The sequence below is a fragment of the Cervus canadensis genome, chromosome 20 (genome assembly GCF_019320065.1).
Source record: "Cervus canadensis isolate Bull #8, Minnesota chromosome 20, ASM1932006v1, whole genome shotgun sequence".
NCBI lineage: Eukaryota > Metazoa > Chordata > Mammalia > Artiodactyla > Cervidae > Cervus > Cervus canadensis.
Genome location: NC_057405.1, coordinates 56,471,766 through 56,491,692, shown reverse-complemented (window position 1 = coordinate 56,491,692; position 19,927 = coordinate 56,471,766). Strand labels below are relative to the sequence as shown.

At 38.4% G+C, this 19,927-nt stretch overlaps 1 protein-coding gene across 2 annotated transcripts in view; it reads left to right on the top strand.

The window, feature by feature from the left end:
• SEC63 (SEC63 homolog, protein translocation regulator) overlaps positions 1–19,927 on the top strand; it is an 85,831-nt gene that overhangs the window by 33,368 nt on the left and 32,536 nt on the right. The window contains exons 1-5 of one of the 2 annotated variants that reach the window (XM_043439022.1): positions 4,791–4,912; positions 11,187–11,301; positions 12,731–12,843; positions 18,545–18,606; positions 19,175–19,233. In XM_043439022.1, the coding sequence (XP_043294957.1) occupies positions 4,857–4,912; positions 11,187–11,301; positions 12,731–12,843; positions 18,545–18,606; positions 19,175–19,233 (405 nt within the window). In that variant the 5' untranslated portion in view covers positions 4,791–4,856. Of the gene's footprint in view, positions 1–4,790; positions 4,913–11,186; positions 11,302–12,730; positions 12,844–18,544; positions 18,607–19,174; positions 19,234–19,927 lie in introns of those variants that run through there. The other variant, XM_043439023.1, reaches the window with a different exon arrangement.

Here is a 19,927-nt window from a genome sequence, read left to right as displayed (position 1 = left end):
TTGCTGGAGAATTTGTGCGGTATGTCTTGCTCTGAAACTTACTGGCTCTTGGGTGGTGGTTGGTTTCAGTGTAGGTATGGAGGCTTTTGGATGGTCTCTTATTACTTAATGTTCTGTGTAGTCAGGAGTTTTCTGGTGTTCTCAGGTTTTGGGCTTAAGTCTCCTGCCTCTGGATTTCAGTTTTATTCTTCCAGTAGTCTCAAGACTTCTCCAACTGTACAGCACTGATAATAAAACGTCTAGGTTAATGGTGAAAAGATTCTCCACCGTGAGGGACATGCAGAGAGGTTCACAGAGTTACATGAAGAAGAGGAGAGGGAGGAAGGAGATAAAGATGAGCAGGAGGAGAAAAAGGGGGACTCACGAGGAGAGAGACAGATCTACGCAGTTGTCTGTTCCCAAAGTGTTCTCCGTAGCCCAGACACCCACAAAGATTCACAGAATTGGATTGGGAAGAGAAGGGGAAAGGAGGAAATAGAGGTGTTCTGAGGTAGAAAACGGAGAGTCAAAAGTGGGAGAGAGTAATCCAACCGAAAAAATGGGTACTGAATATTGGATTCTTAAATGTCCAAAATTGATATCAAATACTGAAAAACAAAGATTAAAAATCTAGGGTAGAGGTTAGACTGTTAAAAATACAATATTAAAAACAAAAACACAAAAAATGTTAGAAATATATATGAAGTTCGGTTTAAAAATAGGACCTCTTCTTTTTTTTTTTTGCAAGGTTATAGTGAAATGAAAATGAAAATCAAGGAGTAATAGAGGAGTAATAGAGGACTTTAAAAGGAAATAAGAGAAAAAAATTTAAAAAGAAAAAAATTTCTAAGAAAAAATAGTAAAAATATATGAAAATGAAAATGAAAGTTAAGGAGTAATGGAGGAGTAATAGGGAATTTTAAAACAAAATAAAAGAGAAAAAATAAAAAAAGAAGAAAAGAAAAAAATTTTTTTAATTAAAAAAAAAAGTAAAAATATATCTAGGAATTTCTCTGGAGCTGTTGCGGTCAGTGTGGATTTGGTTCAGTTTCAGATAGCTCCTCATTCCAGCTTACACTTCTGGATATCCATAGGCCCCTTCCGGTGTAGTCGGTGTTACCTACAGGGATTTTAATCTGTTGCACCGGTCCTTTCTGAAGCGGTTCCCTTTGTTTATTTGGCTTCTGTTTGCAGGTCTCTTCAGTGTCTAATTTCCGCCCTGACACGGGCGGGCGGAGGTGGTCTCTTGTTTAGGTTCGCTAGTTCAGTCCTGCTGCGGGGAGGGAGGGGCGCTGCAGACAGATATGGCTGTGTATGGGGAGCACTCACTGTGTTCCGGCCACACTGGGTTTGCCCCCGCTCACGGGTGTGTGCTCTCCCCGTCTACACTGCTCAGGCTCCCGCTCTATATGGAGCGTGCCCTGCGTTGCCTGCGGTTCCAGTTTTCGGGTATTCCACAAAAGCGCGGACTCGGTTGCGCCTGCGTTTTGTGCCTTCCCCGGCGGAGCAGCTCAGGCAGCCAGGAGCTTGACGGGCGCACTCTCCCCAGGTGCGGTGCGCCTTCTCCCCTCCGCGGTCCCAGCCTCAGTTTCCGCGCGTGCCAGTCGGGTGCGTGCGCCTTGTGTTTAGCCGCGACCCTCCCGGCGGATGTCGACCATCCAGAATCTCAGGAAGTCTTCGGTTAGAAACTGGAGGCCTGTTTGCAGTGTGGTAGGGGATGCCATCTCTGGGGCCGAGTTTGCCCCTTTCCCCTCCCCCCTGCCTCCTGCCTCCCGCGGGGATGGGCCGGTCCGCCACCGGCTAGCTCTTCTCTGGAGTTGCTCAGTCCCTTTGTTCTGCGAACGCAGTGTGTTCGGACCAGTTAATTTTCTCTCTCTCTTTTGCTATCCCACGGTTTAAGTTGCTATCTCACAAAAGCTCCCTCCTATTGCCCTCAGGGCACTCAGGCCCGGTCCTTACCCTAAGCAATGCCGCCCACTTCTCTCCGTTCTGCCCCCACTTGCTGGTGGCGGATGTGGGCGTCTGGGGTACTTTTCTGCTGGGAGTTGCTGTTAGGCACGAAATCTGTGGGTTTTATTTATTTTTCCTCCCAGTTAGGTTGCCCTCAGAGACTCGAAAACTTGCCCCAGAACCGCCAGTGCGAGGGTTTCCTGGTGTTTGGAAACTTCCTCTATTAAGACTCCCTTCCCAGGACGGCTCTCCGTCCCTAGCTCTTTTGTCTCTCTTTTTATCTTTAATATTTTGTCCTACCTCCTTTCGAAGACAATGGGCTGCTTTTCTGGGCGCCTGATGTCCTCAGCTAGCGATCAGAAGTTGTTTTGTGAAGTTTGCTCAGCGTTCAGTTGTTCTTTCGATGAATTTGTAGGGGAGAAAGTGGTCTCCCCGTCCTATTCCTCCGCCATCTTGGCTCCTCCCCCGACATGTTTCTTTCATGTCCTTCAGGCTGGAACAGTTCTTCAGTTTTTCCTTGACTTAAGATCTTAGGCCAATTATTTTGTAGAATGGACCCAAAGTTCTGTTGTCTGGTGTTTTCTCATGATTAGATTCAGGTTTTATATCTTAGAGAAGAATTTCGCAAAACTGATTCTGTGTTCTTCTTTTTGCATTCTATCAGATGGCATATAATTGCACTGTCATTGCTGGTGATGTTTACTGATCACCTGATTAAGATGGTGCCCATCAGATTTTTTGTATTAGTTTCCTATTGTTGCTGTAACAAACCACAACCTTGGTGGCTTAAAATGATACAAATTTATTCTTTTATAGTTCTGAAGGCCAGACTTCCCCGGAAGGTTTTACTTGGCTTGTCATGGTGTTGGCAGGGCAGGTTCTTTCTGGACGGTTTAGAATAGAATCTTATCTTTTCCAGCTTTTGGAGACAGCCTGTATTCTTTGGCTTGTGGCCCCTTCCTCCATCTTCAAAGGATGTCAGTCCAACCTCCGCTCCCATTGTCACATCATCTTCTCTTTGACCCTCCTGCTTCTTTATTAGGACCCCTGTGATTATATTGGGGCCACCCAAATAATACAGAATAATCTTCCCATCTCAAATGTTTAATTTAGTCACATCTGTGAAGTCCTATTTGCCATGTGAGAGAATACGTTCACTGGTTCTGGGTACTAGGATGTGGTAGATGTCTTCAGAGGGAGCAGTTGTTCAGCATGTCACTTCCCCATTGTAAAATCATTCTCTTCCTTTTGTAGTATTTTGTGGACAGATACTTGGATCTAGTGGAGAATGCTATTTGGAAATTAAGATCTGGGTGCTAGGTGTATTTGCTGCTACTGAGATGTCATTGTTCCTAGGCTCAGTCGAGTTAGGAAATGTGTATGTATGTATGTGTATAGGTCTACATCTGTATTTCTATATTAAAAGATATTAGTTGGTTCACACTGATACCTCCAGTTCCAGTCTTGACACCACAGAGGTCATTTCATGTTTTCTAATCATACATGTAACTCACTTCTCTGACAAGAAAAACTGACTCCAGTTGTCCTTACTGTATTAACTTACTTGATAAGTCTCCTTGCATGTTACCACTCTCCCTTGTGCTACTACTCCGCCCCCTTCCTGAATCCCTCTTCATCTTACCTGATTCTGGTAACTCTTGCCACATGGCGTTCTCATGGGGATTCTTTCCTCGAGCATGGTGGTAACAGGGTAGGTGGACTTAGATGACAGCTTTGGAGCATTCTGTTATCTGCAGAGTTCTTTTATTTACTTACCTGGTATCTCATTTAAGGACTTTGGTTTTGTAGGTGGTTTTTTATTTTTCTTGCCGTGCCACGTGACCTTTGGGGATCTTAGGTCCCTGACCAGAGTTCAAACCTGTGCACCCAACAGTGGAAGTGCAGTCTTAACTACTGGACCACTAGGGAAGTGTCGTAGGTTTTTTTAATTTTATGAAAAATGTTTTATTTGATATTAAACAGCTAATTATCTCAATTTTGTTGGGGGCAACATCCAAAGCATTACAGTGAGGAGCCTGTTGAACATATACCTTCCCTCCATCAGCCCTAATCAGGGTGTTGACTTGGCCATATCAATGTTGTAGAGCTTCTTCATAGATGTGGTACTTTGTCTTTGATATCCATAATGAACACGAGTGTGTTGCTGTCTTCTGTCGTCTTCATGACCAACTCCCTGCTCAGGGGGAACTTGATGATGACATAATGATTAAGCTTATTGCTCTTCCAAGGGTAATTGGGCTGCCTTTGGAGTGTTGTGGGCCACCCAGAAGGTGGGTAATGTGATCTCTTTCTGTGGCTGTGGATGCCTTTTAGCACTGCCTTCTTGGCCTTCCAAGCTTTCGTCTTTGGCTTTGGTGTGACATGGGCTTCTTTCTTTGCTTTTTGTATGCCATCTTCATGAAAAGGTAGATTTTTATTTTAAAACTTAATCTAAAATTTATTTTGGGTTCAAGTCAGGTTTTAAGTTTTTCAATTAGAAGTTATTATGTCTCACATGAAAAATGATTGCCTGGTAGTTGAATAAAATTTTCCAGATAGATCACTTGTTCTAAGTGGTAGAAAATTGAGCCTATCTTGTGAATTTTTCTTAAAATGTTAAGTAGAGTACTTTGAGGAGGGCATGGCAACCCACTCAGTATTCTTCCTGGAATATCCCCATGGACAGAGGAGCTTGGCGGGCTGCAGTCCATGGGGTCGCAGAGAGTTGGACACGACTGAGCAACTCAGCATAGCACAGAGAATACTTTCATGTTCCAGTAAAGTATCAGCATGATAATGAAGGCTAGTATGGTTTAACTCTGATTTTGCCTTCACTGTGAAAATGGTTTAATTTATCCCCTTCTTTTTCTTTTTTTTTGACAGAGCAAAATCGATTAAAGAATATCAGAAAAGTATATGGAAGATGTATGTGGTACCGTTTGCGGTTATTAAAACCCCAGCCAAATATTATTCCTACAGTAAAGTAAGTAATTTGTTTCAATTAAAAGCAAAACAACACATGCTTTGTGTTTACTCTTTGCTAGGTATCATATGAAATAGGGGTATAATGATGAATGGGCTTCCCAGGTGGCACTGTGGTAAGGAATCCTGCCAAAGCAAGAGACACAGGGGATCCAGGTTCAGTCCCTGGTTGGGAATTGCCTGGAGGAGGAAATGGTACCTTACTCCAGTATTCTTGCCTGGGGAATCCCATGGGCAGAGAGGCCTAGTGGGCTACAGTCCGTAGGTCGCAGAGAGTCGGACACGACTGAGCACATAACGATGAATAAAATCTGTGTCTGTAGAGAAATTGTAACCTTAGTAGGAGCAAGATGTGATTAGTAAATTTGAGAACAGTCTGAACTGAGTGGTTTAGAAGTTCAAAAGAGAGAGAGGGTACTTCCGACTAGAGGGAGGAGGGGAGAAAGAGAAGTCAAATTTTGAAGGAAGATCTTATGTATCTTGTGTCAGGATTTGAATTTTGTCTCAAAGATTATGGAGGAATCTATTATCAAAAGCATGGAGGTGACATAGTCAAGTTTGCATTTCATAGTGATTGAAGTTTGTTGATGCATACTGTGTGCCAGGTGCTGTACTGGGATTTTATATGTTACTCATTAGTTTTATATTAACTTTTAGGTAGATATTTTTGCTTTTTCCCGAATGAGGAAACTGAAACTAAGAAGATGAGGAAGCTTGACTAAGTTCTTGCAGCAAGAAGTGGTAGAGTGAGGACCTGGTTACCCTTTATTTTTGCAACGCCATCTACATAAATCGGCCATTAGCATGTTTAATCTGAGTAGATGTCTTTGATTTTTCAGGGCTTTGTTGGTTAGCACCGAGGCTTTGGATCTTCACCCTAAGTCATCAGTTTAGAGGTAACATGAAACTGAGGGGAAGTGAAAGAGCTGCCATTAGTGAAGGACTGTACCCTGTGAATCACCTACATGTATCTATCTAGTAGTTAGGAGGGCAACACCTGGCAGAGGAAATGAGTGAAAGTAGAACCAGTTATTTTTAAATCTTGGTTTAAATGATGATAGTTTTCAACATATGTGTGTTACTTAAGGAGACTTAAATAGTTTTCTTTGCAAGATTTGACTTTGCCTGGTTTAGTTCCTTTGTATAGGGAGGGAAATCTTCGCTTTAATAGTATGAAACTAAAAGGCAGAATTAGTGTTTACCAGAGTAGTTTCGTGTTTGCTATGTATTCCTTGCTATTGCTTCTCTTTTTAAGTTAAACTTACGAGGCTTTCAGTTTCTTCTCTTTTGGCCTTTGGTCAACACATTGTGGGTATCTGAACCTCAAATTTCAAGGGGAAAAAAACCTAACTTTGTGATGTTCTCTTCAGTAATTAGAAAAGAGATTTACTTAAATTGAACTTCAGATTATTGGATGTTTAAGTAGGAATTAAATAATACTGGTAAAAATATAAATAAGATCAGGAACCATCCAAACTTTTTTGCTACTTAACCCTGAAGCATTCTTTCAAAATTAAGCAGTCATTATGTATATACTTTAATTTCTGAAAGTTGCTTCCGAAATGACTTTTAAGGTATGCTTAAAGAAAAAATACAGGACATTAATTACTGAAGGGAATCACATGTAGGGAAAATGCTTGTCTTTTCAGAGAAACCAAACATGCTTTTAAAAACCTGGGCCCGGAGCATGACGTAGTCTGTCCTGTTTCTTCCTTTGGTTTGGCTCTCAGGAAATCAGAGGGGGGTTTATTGGCTGCGGTAGCTTCCGTCAGTTCAGGAACTCTCATCAGCCTCTGCTCGTTGCTTTATCCTTTGGCTCAGAGAGCCAGATGCTGCGCATAGAGCAGTCCAACGCGGGCTGTGGGGTGTTTCAGGTATTTTGCTCCCTTTCTCTTCTCACCTTGTTTGCTTTAAAAATTTTACTTTAGTGGTTTTCAGTTTCTCTTTTATCTTTGTTTTATGAGCTTTGTAGCCTTTTGGGAAAGTTGACAAAACAAAATGTGGAGTTACTAAGTTTGTGTGGAAATAAAATATAATTTAAAATGTTTCTTCGCATATTGAGGGTATTAGCAAACTTTGCCTTTGAGTCACAAGTTTCTATTTTAAACTGTTTTCATCATTCAGTCAATAAGTAGTTACTGTGTGCTGTGTATGTGTCAAATATTATAGGAGGTGCTGATATACTGTGAGTAACAAAATACTAGTGAGTAAGCAAATGATGATAATAGAGTTTAGTAAGGGTTGTAAAGGGAGCTTGGGGTGCCATGAAAGAACGGAGGGAGGGCTCTTAACTGGCTTGAGACAGTGAAGGCTTTCTTGAGTAAGTGAGGGGTCCTAGTTGAGAGCTGAGACATGGGCAAGAGTTAGTGGTAACAGCCAAGAGCTGCCATGAATTGTTTCTCATCTTCGAAGCGCCTTTTAGATGCTTTACATATCTTTGTTGTTGTTGTACAGTTGCTAAGTCAGGTCTGACTCTTTGCATCCTCACGGACTGCAGCACACCAGGCTTCCCTGTCCTTCACTGTCTCCTGGAGTTTGCTCAAACTCATGTCCATTGAGTCAGTGATGCCATCCAACCATCTCATTTTCTGTTGCCCCCTTCTCCTCCTGCAGTCAATCTTTCCCAGCAACAGGGTCTTTTCCAGTGAATCGGCTCTTTGCGTCAGGTAGCCAAAATAATGAAACTTCAGCTTCAGCAGTAGTCCTGCCAATTCAGGGTTGATTTCCTTTAGGATTGACTGGTTTGATCTCCTTGCTGTTCAAAGGACACTCAAGAGTCTTCTCCAGCACCACAATTTGAAAGCATCAGTTCTTCAGCACTCAGCCTTCTTTATCATCCAACTTTCATATCCATATATGACTACTGGAAAAATCATAACTTTGACTATACAGACCTTTGTTAGCAGAGTGGTGTCTCTGCTGTTTAATATGCTGTCTAGGTTTGTCATAGTTTTCCTTTCAAGGAGCAAGCGTCTTTTAATTTCATGGTTGCAGTTGCTGTCTGCAGTGATTTTGGAGCCCAAGAAAATAAAATATGCCACTGTTTCCACTTCACCCCCCTCTTTTTGCCATAAAGTGATGGAACCAGATGCCATGATGTTATTTTTTTTGAATGTTGAATTTTAAGCCAGCGTTTTCACCTCTCCTCTTTCACCTTCATCAAGAGGCTCTTTAATTCCTCTTCACTTTCTGCTGTTATAGTGGTATCATCTGCATATCTGAGGTTGTTGATGTTTCTCCTGGCTATCTTGATTGCAGCTTGTGCTTCATCCAGCCCGTCATTTCACATTGATGTACTCTGCATATAAGTTAAATAAGGAGGGTGACAATATATAGACTTGACATACTGCTTTTTGATATACTCCAATTTTGAACCAATCTGTTGTTCCATGTTTGGTTCTTTTGCTTCTTGGTCTGCATATAGGTTTCTCAGGAGGCTAGTAAGGTGGTCTAGTATTCCCATCTCTTTAAGAATTTTCCACAGTTTGTTGTGATCCAGACAGTCAAAGGCTTTTAGCTTAGTCAGTGAAGCATAAGTAGATGTTTTTCTGGAATTCCCGTGCTTTCTCTATGATTCAACAAGAGTTGGCAGTTTGATCACTGGTTCCTCTGCCTTTTCTAAATCCAGCTTTTACATCTGGAAGTTCTTGGTTCACATACTGTTGAAGCCTGGCTTGAAGGATTTTGAGCATTACCTTGTTAGCATGTGAAAGGAGCACAGTTGTGCAGCAGTTTGAGCATTCTTTGGGATTGAAGTGAAAACCGGTCTTTTCCAGTCCTGTGGCCTTTGTTGAGTTCTCCAAATTTGCTGACATATTGAGTGCAGCACTTTAACAGCATCATCTTTTAGTATGTTAAATAGCTCAGCTGGAATTCCATCACCTCCACTAGCTTTGTTTGTAGTAATGCTTCCTAAGGCCCACTTGACTTCACACTCCAGGATGTCTGGCTCTAGGTGAATGACCACACCAACATGGTTATCCAGGTCATTAAGACCTTTTTTGTATAGTTCTGTGTATTCTTGCCACCTCTTCTTAATCTCTTCTGCTTCTGTTAGGTCCTTGCTGTTTCTGTCTTTTATTGTGCCCATCTTTGCATGAACTGTTCCTTTGGTATCTCCAGTTTTCTTAAAGAGATTTTTAGTCTTTCCCATTCTATTGTTTTCCTCTATTTTTGCATTGTTCACTTAAGAAGGCTTTCTTATCTCTTCTTGCTGTTCTCTGGAACTCTGCATTCAATTGGGTGTATCTTTCCCTTTCTTCTTTACATACCTAATCTTGTTTAATTCTCAGACCCACTCTAGAAATTTGAAACTGAGCTAAGCAACTTGCCAAGATCTCTTAGGTAATAAGCGGTGAAACTGGGATTTGACTTAAGGCAGTTTTGTTCCAGAGTCTGTGGTCCTAGCTACCTATCACTGGATAGGCAGGTAAAACTGGAAGTATTCTAGGTATTCTTTGTCTTTGGACATGTGGAAAGCAGCTTCCAGTAGTATGCCCTTTAATAAGGTTTAGAACATTGATTTGGCCAGGTAGAACAAAATTTGCATCTGAGTGCTATCTGTGTTTGTTACTCTGAGGTTAGTCAAAACTGAGTATAAGATCCTGACCACATGCTCACGGAGTTTGCAATGAGCCAGAGGAAGAGGGTCATGGTTTATGTTTCTTTGTGACTGTAACCGTAGTCTTCCTGTTGATCATCTTGACAGCGGTTATGGATTGGGTAGATAATTCGAGTTGAGTCTTGAAGGATGAATACAGTTTGGATATACAGAAATGAAGAATGGGAATTCTAGGTAGAAAGACCCAGGGGAGCAAGAGCATGATGGTGGAAAAACTTAGGGAACTTTCGGAGGTGGCAATTTATTTTGTTTGAAAACCTAGGGTGATATAAGTATAGAGGTAGGTTGGAATTAGGTCCGAGAAACTCAATCCAAATAAACACGTTTTAAGCTATGTTTCTATCAAGAGAGCTTAAATGTGTGAAATGTTTTCTTTTTGTGTTTGAAAACGGATCACTTCGGTTTGTTTGATTAGGATTCCTATGATTCATTTATGTCTTAAGAGTTCCTATCTAATAGATGGTGATACAAAACGTATAAAAAATAAAAATTATTCCATTTCATCACTTAAAGATAACCACCGTTAAGATGATTTACCTTCTATATTTTTATTTACAAAAAATAGGATTACATTGTACATACAGCTTTGAAATCTGTTTTTCTAATTTAACACTACAAAGTAGAGAATCTTCCACAGCAAGTATTTTTAGTGTCTAGATAGCATTTCTCTATAGATGTACTGTTACTGATCTGTTCAGTACTCTATTGATGGACATTTATGTGTGTTTTCAGGTATTAATTATATCTGTTACCACCCTTATACTTTATAAACTTAGTTTTAGTTTGTTTGCTTCTTAATTTCTTTCAGTGGAGTAGATTGATAGTTTAAAAGGTATATAGTTCTTTAGGGCTTTTGATAACCTTATTGCCAGATGTTCCTTCAGAGTATACAATGTATGAGCGTTCCTTTTTTCCTTAGCTTCTCCAACACTGGTAATATTAATTTTTAAAGTATTTTTACTAAATAGAACATACTGAGGTAGAAAGAAATTATTCCCCCCCCCCCAAACTATATGTTCTTTTATGTCTTTTTTTTTAACCTGTAGTGCAGATCTTTCTATCATGCTCAGTTGCATCTGACTCTTTGTGACCCTTGACTGTAGCTCTTCTGTCCATGGGATTTTTCAGGCAGGAATACTGGAGTGGCTTGCCATATCCTCCTCCAGGGGATCTTCCCAACCCAGGGATGGAACCTGAGTCTCCAGGAGTCTCCTGAATTGCAGGCGAATTCTTTACCCATTGAGCCATTGGGGAAGCCCACATGTCTGTCTGTATTTATTAGCTAAAAAGGTTCCATTTTGTGGCTTTATCTTGGTTTATTTAATTAGTCTCCTATGAATGATTTATTTTAGTTCCCAATAAATGGACATTAAGTTTGTTTCCAAATTTTTACTGTTATAGTAAACAAGACTACTTAAGGCTACTTATCTTTGCACAATTGACCAATTATTTTTTGTAGCTTATCTTACTAAAAGTGTAGTTGCAAGGTCAAGAGCAATTATTTTTACATTAAATGGGTCAATAGCACTAATTTAAGTCAGTGAGACTACTTTAGATTGTTCTATGTCTTGATCTTGCCAAAATGTCTTCAGAATCTAAAGGAAAGCCAAAGAGTTGTATTTACTTATATTTTACTTATCTTTTTTCTCAACAGGAAAATTGTTCTTCTAGCAGGCTGGGCATTGTTCTTATTCCTTGCATACAAAGTTTCCAAAACAGACCGAGAATATCAAGAATACAATCCTTATGAAGTATTAAATTTAGATCCCGTAAGTAGTATTTTTATATAATGTACATTAGTTTAATGATCCCTTGAAAATACTGTAGGCCCACAGCCTAAAAGAAATTGAGTTGTGCCTAAAGAAATCAGACTCTGATCAGTTAAAAAAGATACCCAATCTATTATTATTCTAATGCATATATATATATATTTGTGTTTTTGAAGCTATAGATGTCGATTACCATCCTATTAAGAGTTGGTTTGTAATTGCTAAAATGTAAAAGTATTTGGAGATGAGAAGTTAGTATATTTTTAAAAGACATTTCTAAGATTGGTTTAATGCAAAGTTAGAACCAGGAGGTTTATTTATGTTAGTTGGATAGGACCCTGTTTTAGTTGACACTAAGGCAGTATGTTAAGTCTTTATGTCTTATAAAGAACTGGTAGCTTTGTCATAGAAATTCAGATTAACCTGGAATGTATCCGTTAGGTGACTTTCTCTTTTGTTTTTCTTTAACATTTTTTTAAAATTAATTTTTATTGGAGTACAGTTGCTTGACAGTGTTGTGTACTAGGTGACTTAATTGAACTTGATTGATGGTCTCAGTAGAAAATTAGTCTTTTAAATTTATCTGTGGCGAGAACTGAAATGAATGCTAGAGATCATCTAGCATTTTCTTCTGATGGAGAAAATGAGGCCTGGAAAATCTTGTCTTGTCTGGGGTCCCCTGACTTCCTGGTAAACGAGTTGAACCTAGTGCTCTTTCCATTTCTCCCCGTACTGCTATCTTTTATTTCTTGTCTCTGCTCAGTAGATGGCTTGATCCAGAGATTCATATAATGCAAAGTAAGGAGTGTATTTATCTTCTGGTTTTCCGCATTGTAGAAGAAAAGTTTGCCTACCATCTGATTTTTCTTACTGTGATGATCATGGTCATCAAGAGAGATTAAGTTTTAAAGGTTTGGGAATAATTTAATGCCATAACAAAATCAATGTGAAAAATTGATTAATAGAAATTGAATCTAATTAGGAAACAACTAAGGTAAACTTACTGTTACTTAATATTAAAATGTTGTCAAGCAGATGAAACCAGATGGTCTTCAGATTATTTCTTAGAAAAGAAGTTAACCTTTGATTTGAGCTTTTAATCCAGCCAGAATTAATTAACTTGATCATTCTTTGATATTTAAAATTCACTGTCATTTTATTTTATTCAAATTGCATTTATATGTTATCAATCTCAAATCATCTATGTGCATGGAATATAGTTAGATGCTCAGTAAAATAAAATATATTGGACAGCATAAATATTTTTACTTAAAAAATATGTGGGTGAATTTTATAGGACAAGATATATAGAATGAAAACTTCATTTTCTGAAAATATTGAGTAGTTCAATATTTTAAGTTCAGAATGGGATGGATTATGTTTTACAGTAGTCTGCTTATTTTTACTAAAAGAAAGCCTTTTCTTTTAGGGGGCAACTGTAGCAGAGATTAAGAAACAGTATCGTTTGCTATCTCTTAAATATCATCCAGATAAAGGAGGTGATGAAGTTATGTTCATGAGAATAGCAAAAGCTTATGCAGCGTAAGTATTTTAGGACTCGTTATACATTTTTAAGGTTTCTATTGGAATAAAACAGTGATCAGTAAAATAATTGTCATATACTTTTTTCAAGTGTTGACCTTATATGTTGAGTCTTCTGTGGAACTTCCTGATAACCCTGGAGTGGTAATTTAGCTAAACCTTGATTTTAAGTAACTTACAGTAGTGCTTTTGCCATGTGAGTTGATTAAGTAATAAGTGATATGTTAATTGAGCTATTTTCAAAGCATACTGATTAGAAGAGGATATACTAACACCTTGCTTTCATTTCTAGGCTTTTTATTAGGCTAGATCTAGTTCTTTTAAATGAGACAAGCATATAAGCATTATAGCTTGTTTCATTTAAACTATTTAAAGATGAGTTTAATTTTTGGAAAACAGGATAGAGGATATAAAATTTAGTTACTTCTTGAGTGTTAATATTGCAAGAGATAAAAAGGTAGCTGGATTCTTCAGGAATCAAGATAGGTATATCTCACCCAACCCATATGTTGAATTAAAGAGTAAAATACAGACAAGATGTTATCTGTTTTTTGAGGAAAACTCAGTGATGTACAATTTTGTAAACTAACTTAAAAAATATAAGTAATAGAACATGCAGATATAATAGCAGACTGTGAAAGTGGAGTATGAGTGACAAAAGTTTGGGAAATACTGTCTTACGCATTTTTGTGCCTAATAGAAGTATATTGACCATGTCTCCTTTCTGCCTACACCCTCCTCCCCTGTCCCCATCCTTCGGGGATTGCTTGTTTTCTGGGTGAATATGATTCTGTAATAAAGCAGCACTTGCAGCAGCTTCTGATGTGTGCTCTGCATTTTCTTTTCTACGCAGCAGATGTTCTCCAGATCGCTGTCTTTCAGTTGGTGTGTTCTTTCCCCCTTTTTTCAGTGTCTCCTTCACGCATTGACCCTTGTTGCACAAGTATTGAAGTGCCTTAATTGCTGTCTTCAGGTTATTTAAGAACTGAAGATTTCCAGAGGAAGTCAGCCAAGATTAATGAGTAGTTTTACTTCTGGTGTTTTTTGGTGCAGTTATTCCTCCCCCCGCCCCCCCCCCCCTTAGTTTTCAGGTATTGTAGCATTTTCAAGGTCATGATTTTGTTCTCAGGTTATTGGAAATCTGACTTTGTAATGGTCACTATTCTAAAAAGTACTGAAGAATAACATATGGCCTTTGGTTTTAACTCGGTTGCATGATCATGATGTAGAGTGTTTTGTATGTCAAAGGTCTAAAATAGTTGATGGTCTATCAGGCAGATGAAGAAGTAAAATGATTCTGGGACCCAGAACCCTTGAGTTACTTTAACTTGTACAAATATAACTAGATAACTTAAAAGGGTACATTTACTGAATATGTATGTGATAGGTTTGAGTGATTGAATTGAAACTGCTGTCTTATGTATAACTCTAGTAGCCTAAGATATGCATTTCAAGCAACTTGGGAAATGTAGTTATAGACTTTGATCTACAAAGTTTTTGAGAATTTGCCTTGGTTATTTAAGCTAGTTTCTCTTCCCTTATTTGCTCATGATAATAAATAAGTGGGTCATTGCTATTTCTTCAGACCAGATTGTTACTTAAAGGAAAGGAGGTATGGTTATTTTTGAGGAGTTAGACCAACTTATGAATTCTCTGATTCATTTTTCTGGATACAGTTGGGATTTTGCTTTTGGGTGTAGAACCTGTGTTTAAACTATTTTATAACACATGGGCAGCATGAATTAACATATTTAAAACTATTTTAACTTTTATAACCTATGTTTGCATGTATTCTTACGTATGAATACATAATTTAGCTGTGTATAGCCAACTCAGGCTGCTCATATATCATTTAGTGAAGGCATTTGGATTTATAATCTGAGGTCCCTGAAATGGTATACAGAATTTATGTGTATTGGTAAATGTGCATTTTTTTCCCAGGACAAGAGGGGCATAGATTTCATTAGATTTAGATTCCTAATGGGGTTTATGATATAACCTCCCACCCTCAAAGTAAAGGGATATAATCATGTTTAGGAATCTTCACACTCCTTGAATTAAAAAAAAATTACTTTAGTACCAGTGGTGTTGTGTGAAGTTATTATATATAAATTATACTGAAATCACACAGCTTCTAAGTTCTTTAAGTCTTAGAAATGGTATTATACTGAAGCACTAATAAGTAGCAAAAAATCAGTTGCTTTCTTAAACTGACTTTTAAAAAAGTTGGTAATTCCTTTGACTATACAGAATGGTTACACAACAGTTGTACACAGATTGGTTTAATGAATGAGTTAATGAAGTTTTAATCAGATGTGTGTGCAGGTTGAAAAATCAAATGCTTCTTTGATGTGAGCTGTGCTTTATTTTGCAAATCTGAGGGCATTGAATAGAGAACAGAACAGTTTATGTTGCTGCCATCATTAGAAAGGCAGAAAGGGACAGAGATAATTATTTTGGGGAAAAGAATCTCATTAGGAGACAGAAAATTCAAAGAAACAATAGCTAAAGCTCTTGATGAGGTGGACAATTATACAGTGAAACCATGGCAAAAGTTGTTGAGAAATATCCCTCCCTTAGCAGAAAAGAATCTTAGCACCACTCCTTATTAACTTGCAGTCTAACAGTGCCTTTCCTTGGCTCTTGTGTTTTACTGTAGCCTTAGGTCAAATAATATAAGTGAAGTTACAGTTGAATAAGGACTAAAGATGTCAAGGTGCTTTGTTTTTGTAAGTGACCAAATTGATAAGTGTAAAAATATTTCAAATCATTGAAAAATTTTGCAATTTTATTAAGGACTTTTGCATTCTTTCTCTCAACTTGGAGCTTTACTGAATAGAAAATATATTGTATCTTAGGTACATATGTTCTGGGAAATAAAAATATGGCTAAAATTCAGTTCAGTCACTCAGTTGTGTCTGACTCACTGCAGCCCCATGGACTGCAGCATGTCAGGTTCCCTGTCCATCACCAACTCCCAGAACCTACGCAAACTCATGTCCATCACGTTGGTGATGCCATCCAACCATCTAATCTTCTGTCGTCCTCTTCTCTTCCCGCCTTCAGTCTGTCCCAGCATCAGGGTGTTTTCCAATGAGTTGGTTCTTCGCTTCAGGTGGCCAAAGTATCGGAGTTTCAGCTTCAGTCCTTCCAGTGAATATTCAGGACTGATTCCCTTTAGGATTGACTGGCTGCGTCTCCTTGCAGTCCGAGGGGCTCTCAAGAGTCTTCTCCAACACCACAGTTTAAAAGCATCAATTCTTCGGTGCTCAGCTTACTTTATAGTCCAACTCTCACATCTGTACGCAACTACTAGAAACATCGTAGCTTTGACTAGACATTCAAATGGGTATATCTTTCCTTTTCTCCTTTGCCTTTAGCTTCTCTTCTTTTTTCAGGTATTTGCAAGACCTCCTCAGACAGCCCTTTTACATTTTTGCATTTCTTTTTCTTGGGGATGGTCTTGATCACTGCCTCCTGGACAATGTCATGCCTCTGTTCATAGTTCTTCAGGCACTCTGTCCATCAGATCTAATCCCTTGAGTCTTATTTGTCACTTCCACTGTATAATCGTAAGTGATTTGATTTAGGTCATACCTGAATGGTCTAGTGGTTTTCCCTACATTCTTCAATTTAAGTCTGAATTTTGCAATAAGGAGTTCATGATCTGAGCCACAGTCAGCTCACCATATAGAGCTTCTCCATCTTTGGCTAAAGTTAGGTTTGAACATAAACATAATCTTTTGCCAGTAGGTCTGCAAGAATGTCTTCCTTATTATGTTATTGGTCACTTTTGTATGTTTGTGACTGCCTTGTCTCCTTAACAACACTGTAAAGTTTATGAAGGAAAGAGTTCTCTTAACGTTTTTGTTTTTTTTTTTTTTTTAAACGTCTAGCCAGGACTTGGAATAAAGCTACTCTTACCCTGGGCCTTGAGCCATTGCCCAGGCCATGGGTTATATTTATGTTTACGTATTAAAAAAAAGAGTCACTGTCTCTCATATTGCCTGAGTTAGGAAGCTGTTGCTTTAGCAGGTATTTGCCTATTCTTCCTGGAAGTTGGCTTAGGAGAAAATTGTGATCTCAGTACAGTGCAAATGACCTTTACCACAGCAGTGGAATTTTATAGGTGTTGTTTATTTTTTTCTTTGAGACTGTGGTGCAAGTTTTGGAGGGATTATTATTAATCGTGTATTAAGTTTACATTTAAAATATAGGTGTATGTCATTATTAAAATAAAAGCATGCTCATTGAAAAAACTTTGGGAAATAAATGAGTGTATAAGATTTTAAAAAGTCACCTCTAATTCCCCCTGCCTCCTTAGAAAATGTAATAGCCTTTAAAGTTTGATTTTCTGTCTTGAACTGGCTAAACTTGAGAACTCTTGGGCCAACTAAGAATTTGTATCCGGGCTCATTAATTAGCATTGTTTGTTAATGCTTTATTGACTACGCCAAAGCCTTTGACTGTGTGGATCACAATAAACTGTGGAAAATTCTGAAGGAGATGGGAATACCAGACCACCTGACCTGCCTCTTGAGAAACCTGTATGCAGGTCAGGAAGCAACAGTTAGAACTGGACATGGAACAACAGACAGGTTCCAAACTGGGAAAGGAGTACATCAAGACTGTATGTTGTCCCCCTGCTTATTTAACTTATATGCAGAGTACATCATGAGGAACGCTGGGCTAGATGAAGCACAAGCTGGAATCAAGATGGCTGGGAGAAATATCAATAACCTCAGATATGCAGATGACACCACCCTTATGGCAGAAAGTGAAGAGGAACTAAAAAGCCTCTTGATGAAAGTGAAAGAGGAGAGTGAAAAAGTTGGCTTCAAGCTTAACATTCAGAAAACTAAGATCATGGCATCTGGTCCCATCACTTCATGGGAAATAGATGGGGAGACAGTGGAAACAGTGTCAGACTTTATTTTTTTGGGCTCCAAAATCACCAACTGCAGTGAAATTAAAAGACGCTTACTCCTTGGAAGGAAAGTTATGACCAACCTAGATAGCATATTAAAAAGCAGAGACATTACTTTGCCAACAAAGGTCCATCTGGTCAAGGCTATGGTTTTTCCAGTGGTCATGTATGGATGTGAGAGTTGGACTGTGCGGAAAGCTGAGTGCCGAAAAATTGATGCTTTTGAACTGTGGTGTTGGAGAAGACTCTTGAGAGTCCCTTGGACTGCAAGGAGATCCAAGCAGTCCATCCTAAAAGAGATAAGTCCTGGGTGTTCATTGGAAGGACTGATGCTGAAGCTGAAACTCCCATACTTTGGCCACCTCATGCGAAGAGTTGACTCGTTGGAAAAGACCCTGATGCTGGGAGGGATTGGGGGCAGGAGGAGAAGGGGATGACAGAGGATGAGATGGTTGGATGGCATCACTGACTTGATGGGCATGAGTTTGAGTAAACTCCGGGAGTTGGTGATGGACAGGGAGGCCTGGCATGCTGCAATTCATGGGGTCACAAAGAGTCAGACACGACTGAGCGACTGAACTGAACTGACTGTTAATGCTGAATTCCTTCCTTACCTGTCCCTATTTTTTTTTCAGGTTTCAGAGGGTTTTTCTTGATTCTCTAAAATTCTTTCTTTTAAGAACTGAGTTGGTTGGTTAATGGAGTTTGTGTAGTTGAGTGCTTATTTTTCAGACGTGATTTTCTAATTTTGCACCTTTGTTCTTTTTATGCTAGTTTAACTGATGAAGAATCCCGCAAAAATTGGGAAGAGTTTGGAAATCCAGATGGGCCTCAAGGTGTGGTAAATGATTATTTAAAAAATCCTGGGGTTAAGGTATTGCGTATATTATGAAAATGTTAGATTTAAAAGAATGTTTTGATTTTCTTAGTTTGTGAATAGAAAAATTATAACCACACAGAGTTAAATAGATACGTAAATTGAGTTTCCTTTACTTAATTTTTCTAGAGATTAGTTGTAAAGATAGATCTTTGATTTGATGAGAAGAGTAGTCACTGTCATTATTCATCATTTACAGTTAGCAGTTGATAAAAATAGGATGAAATACCTGTTTTTTCTTTACTGACTAAACATTTTACCATATATTCATAGTGTTTACATAAATTCAGGACATGTAAATGGATTTAAGTGTTCTGAGAAGAAGAATTTCATGTACTTAGATTTTTTTTTTCTTCTGGAAAAATTTACAGTTTCAGATATAAACCATTTCACATCAACTTTTGTGTATGAGACACACATAATAAGATAATCTTAAAGTTTTTTGGAGGTGACAGGAGGTAGAATTTAGGGATATAAATAAATGAAACTGAAGTGCAGACTCTTCAAAAGTATTCTTCCTGTTTTAGCCACAAGCTTTGGAATTGCCCTCCCAGCTTGGATCGTTGACCAGAAAAATTCAATATTGGTGAGTACACTTAATAAGACACATGTTAATGTGTTGGATATATCTTGGTAATATAAAGAAAGCATTACAAAGAAAATCCCAGTATACTGTTTCTAGTTTAACTGTGTATGATGGAAACTTTACGTAATGGAGAAAAGAATTGGTTCTTATTATTTCATTGGGGAATTTGGGGAAATGTACTCTAGTGTAGTTTTAGAACCTTCAAATTGTGGTGATTTCTTTTGGAGGTAGTTTCGGATTGGGTCTTACCATTGGTTTAGGGAACTACTTTTCTTATGGTGTAGACAGTTATCGCTAAGTAGTACTCAAAATTTAAATTATCCTGTATTCCACATTTATCCAAGCTAAATTATTAATGTGTCCTAACATAATGGTATATATTCTATGTGCTACTTTAAGGGGCAGCAGGATGATCAGACTTCAACCAGCGATGAGAGGCTGTAATTCTTAAAACGTCAGAAATTATCTTAACCTGTTGTTTAGGAATTCCCTACTTCTCCTTTCTTGAAAATAATTATCTAGGAGCTATCTTTGAAGCAATAAAACCCAGTCTGTCATTTGTAATAGTTGTTCCAATCCTTACAGTCTGTCATTTGTTTTGAAAATGACTATTTAGTGTCATTTTATGGCTATTTATTTACATGTTTTCTTCCAGGGTATATAGTTGCTGTATATAAGCATGTTGAGGGAATAC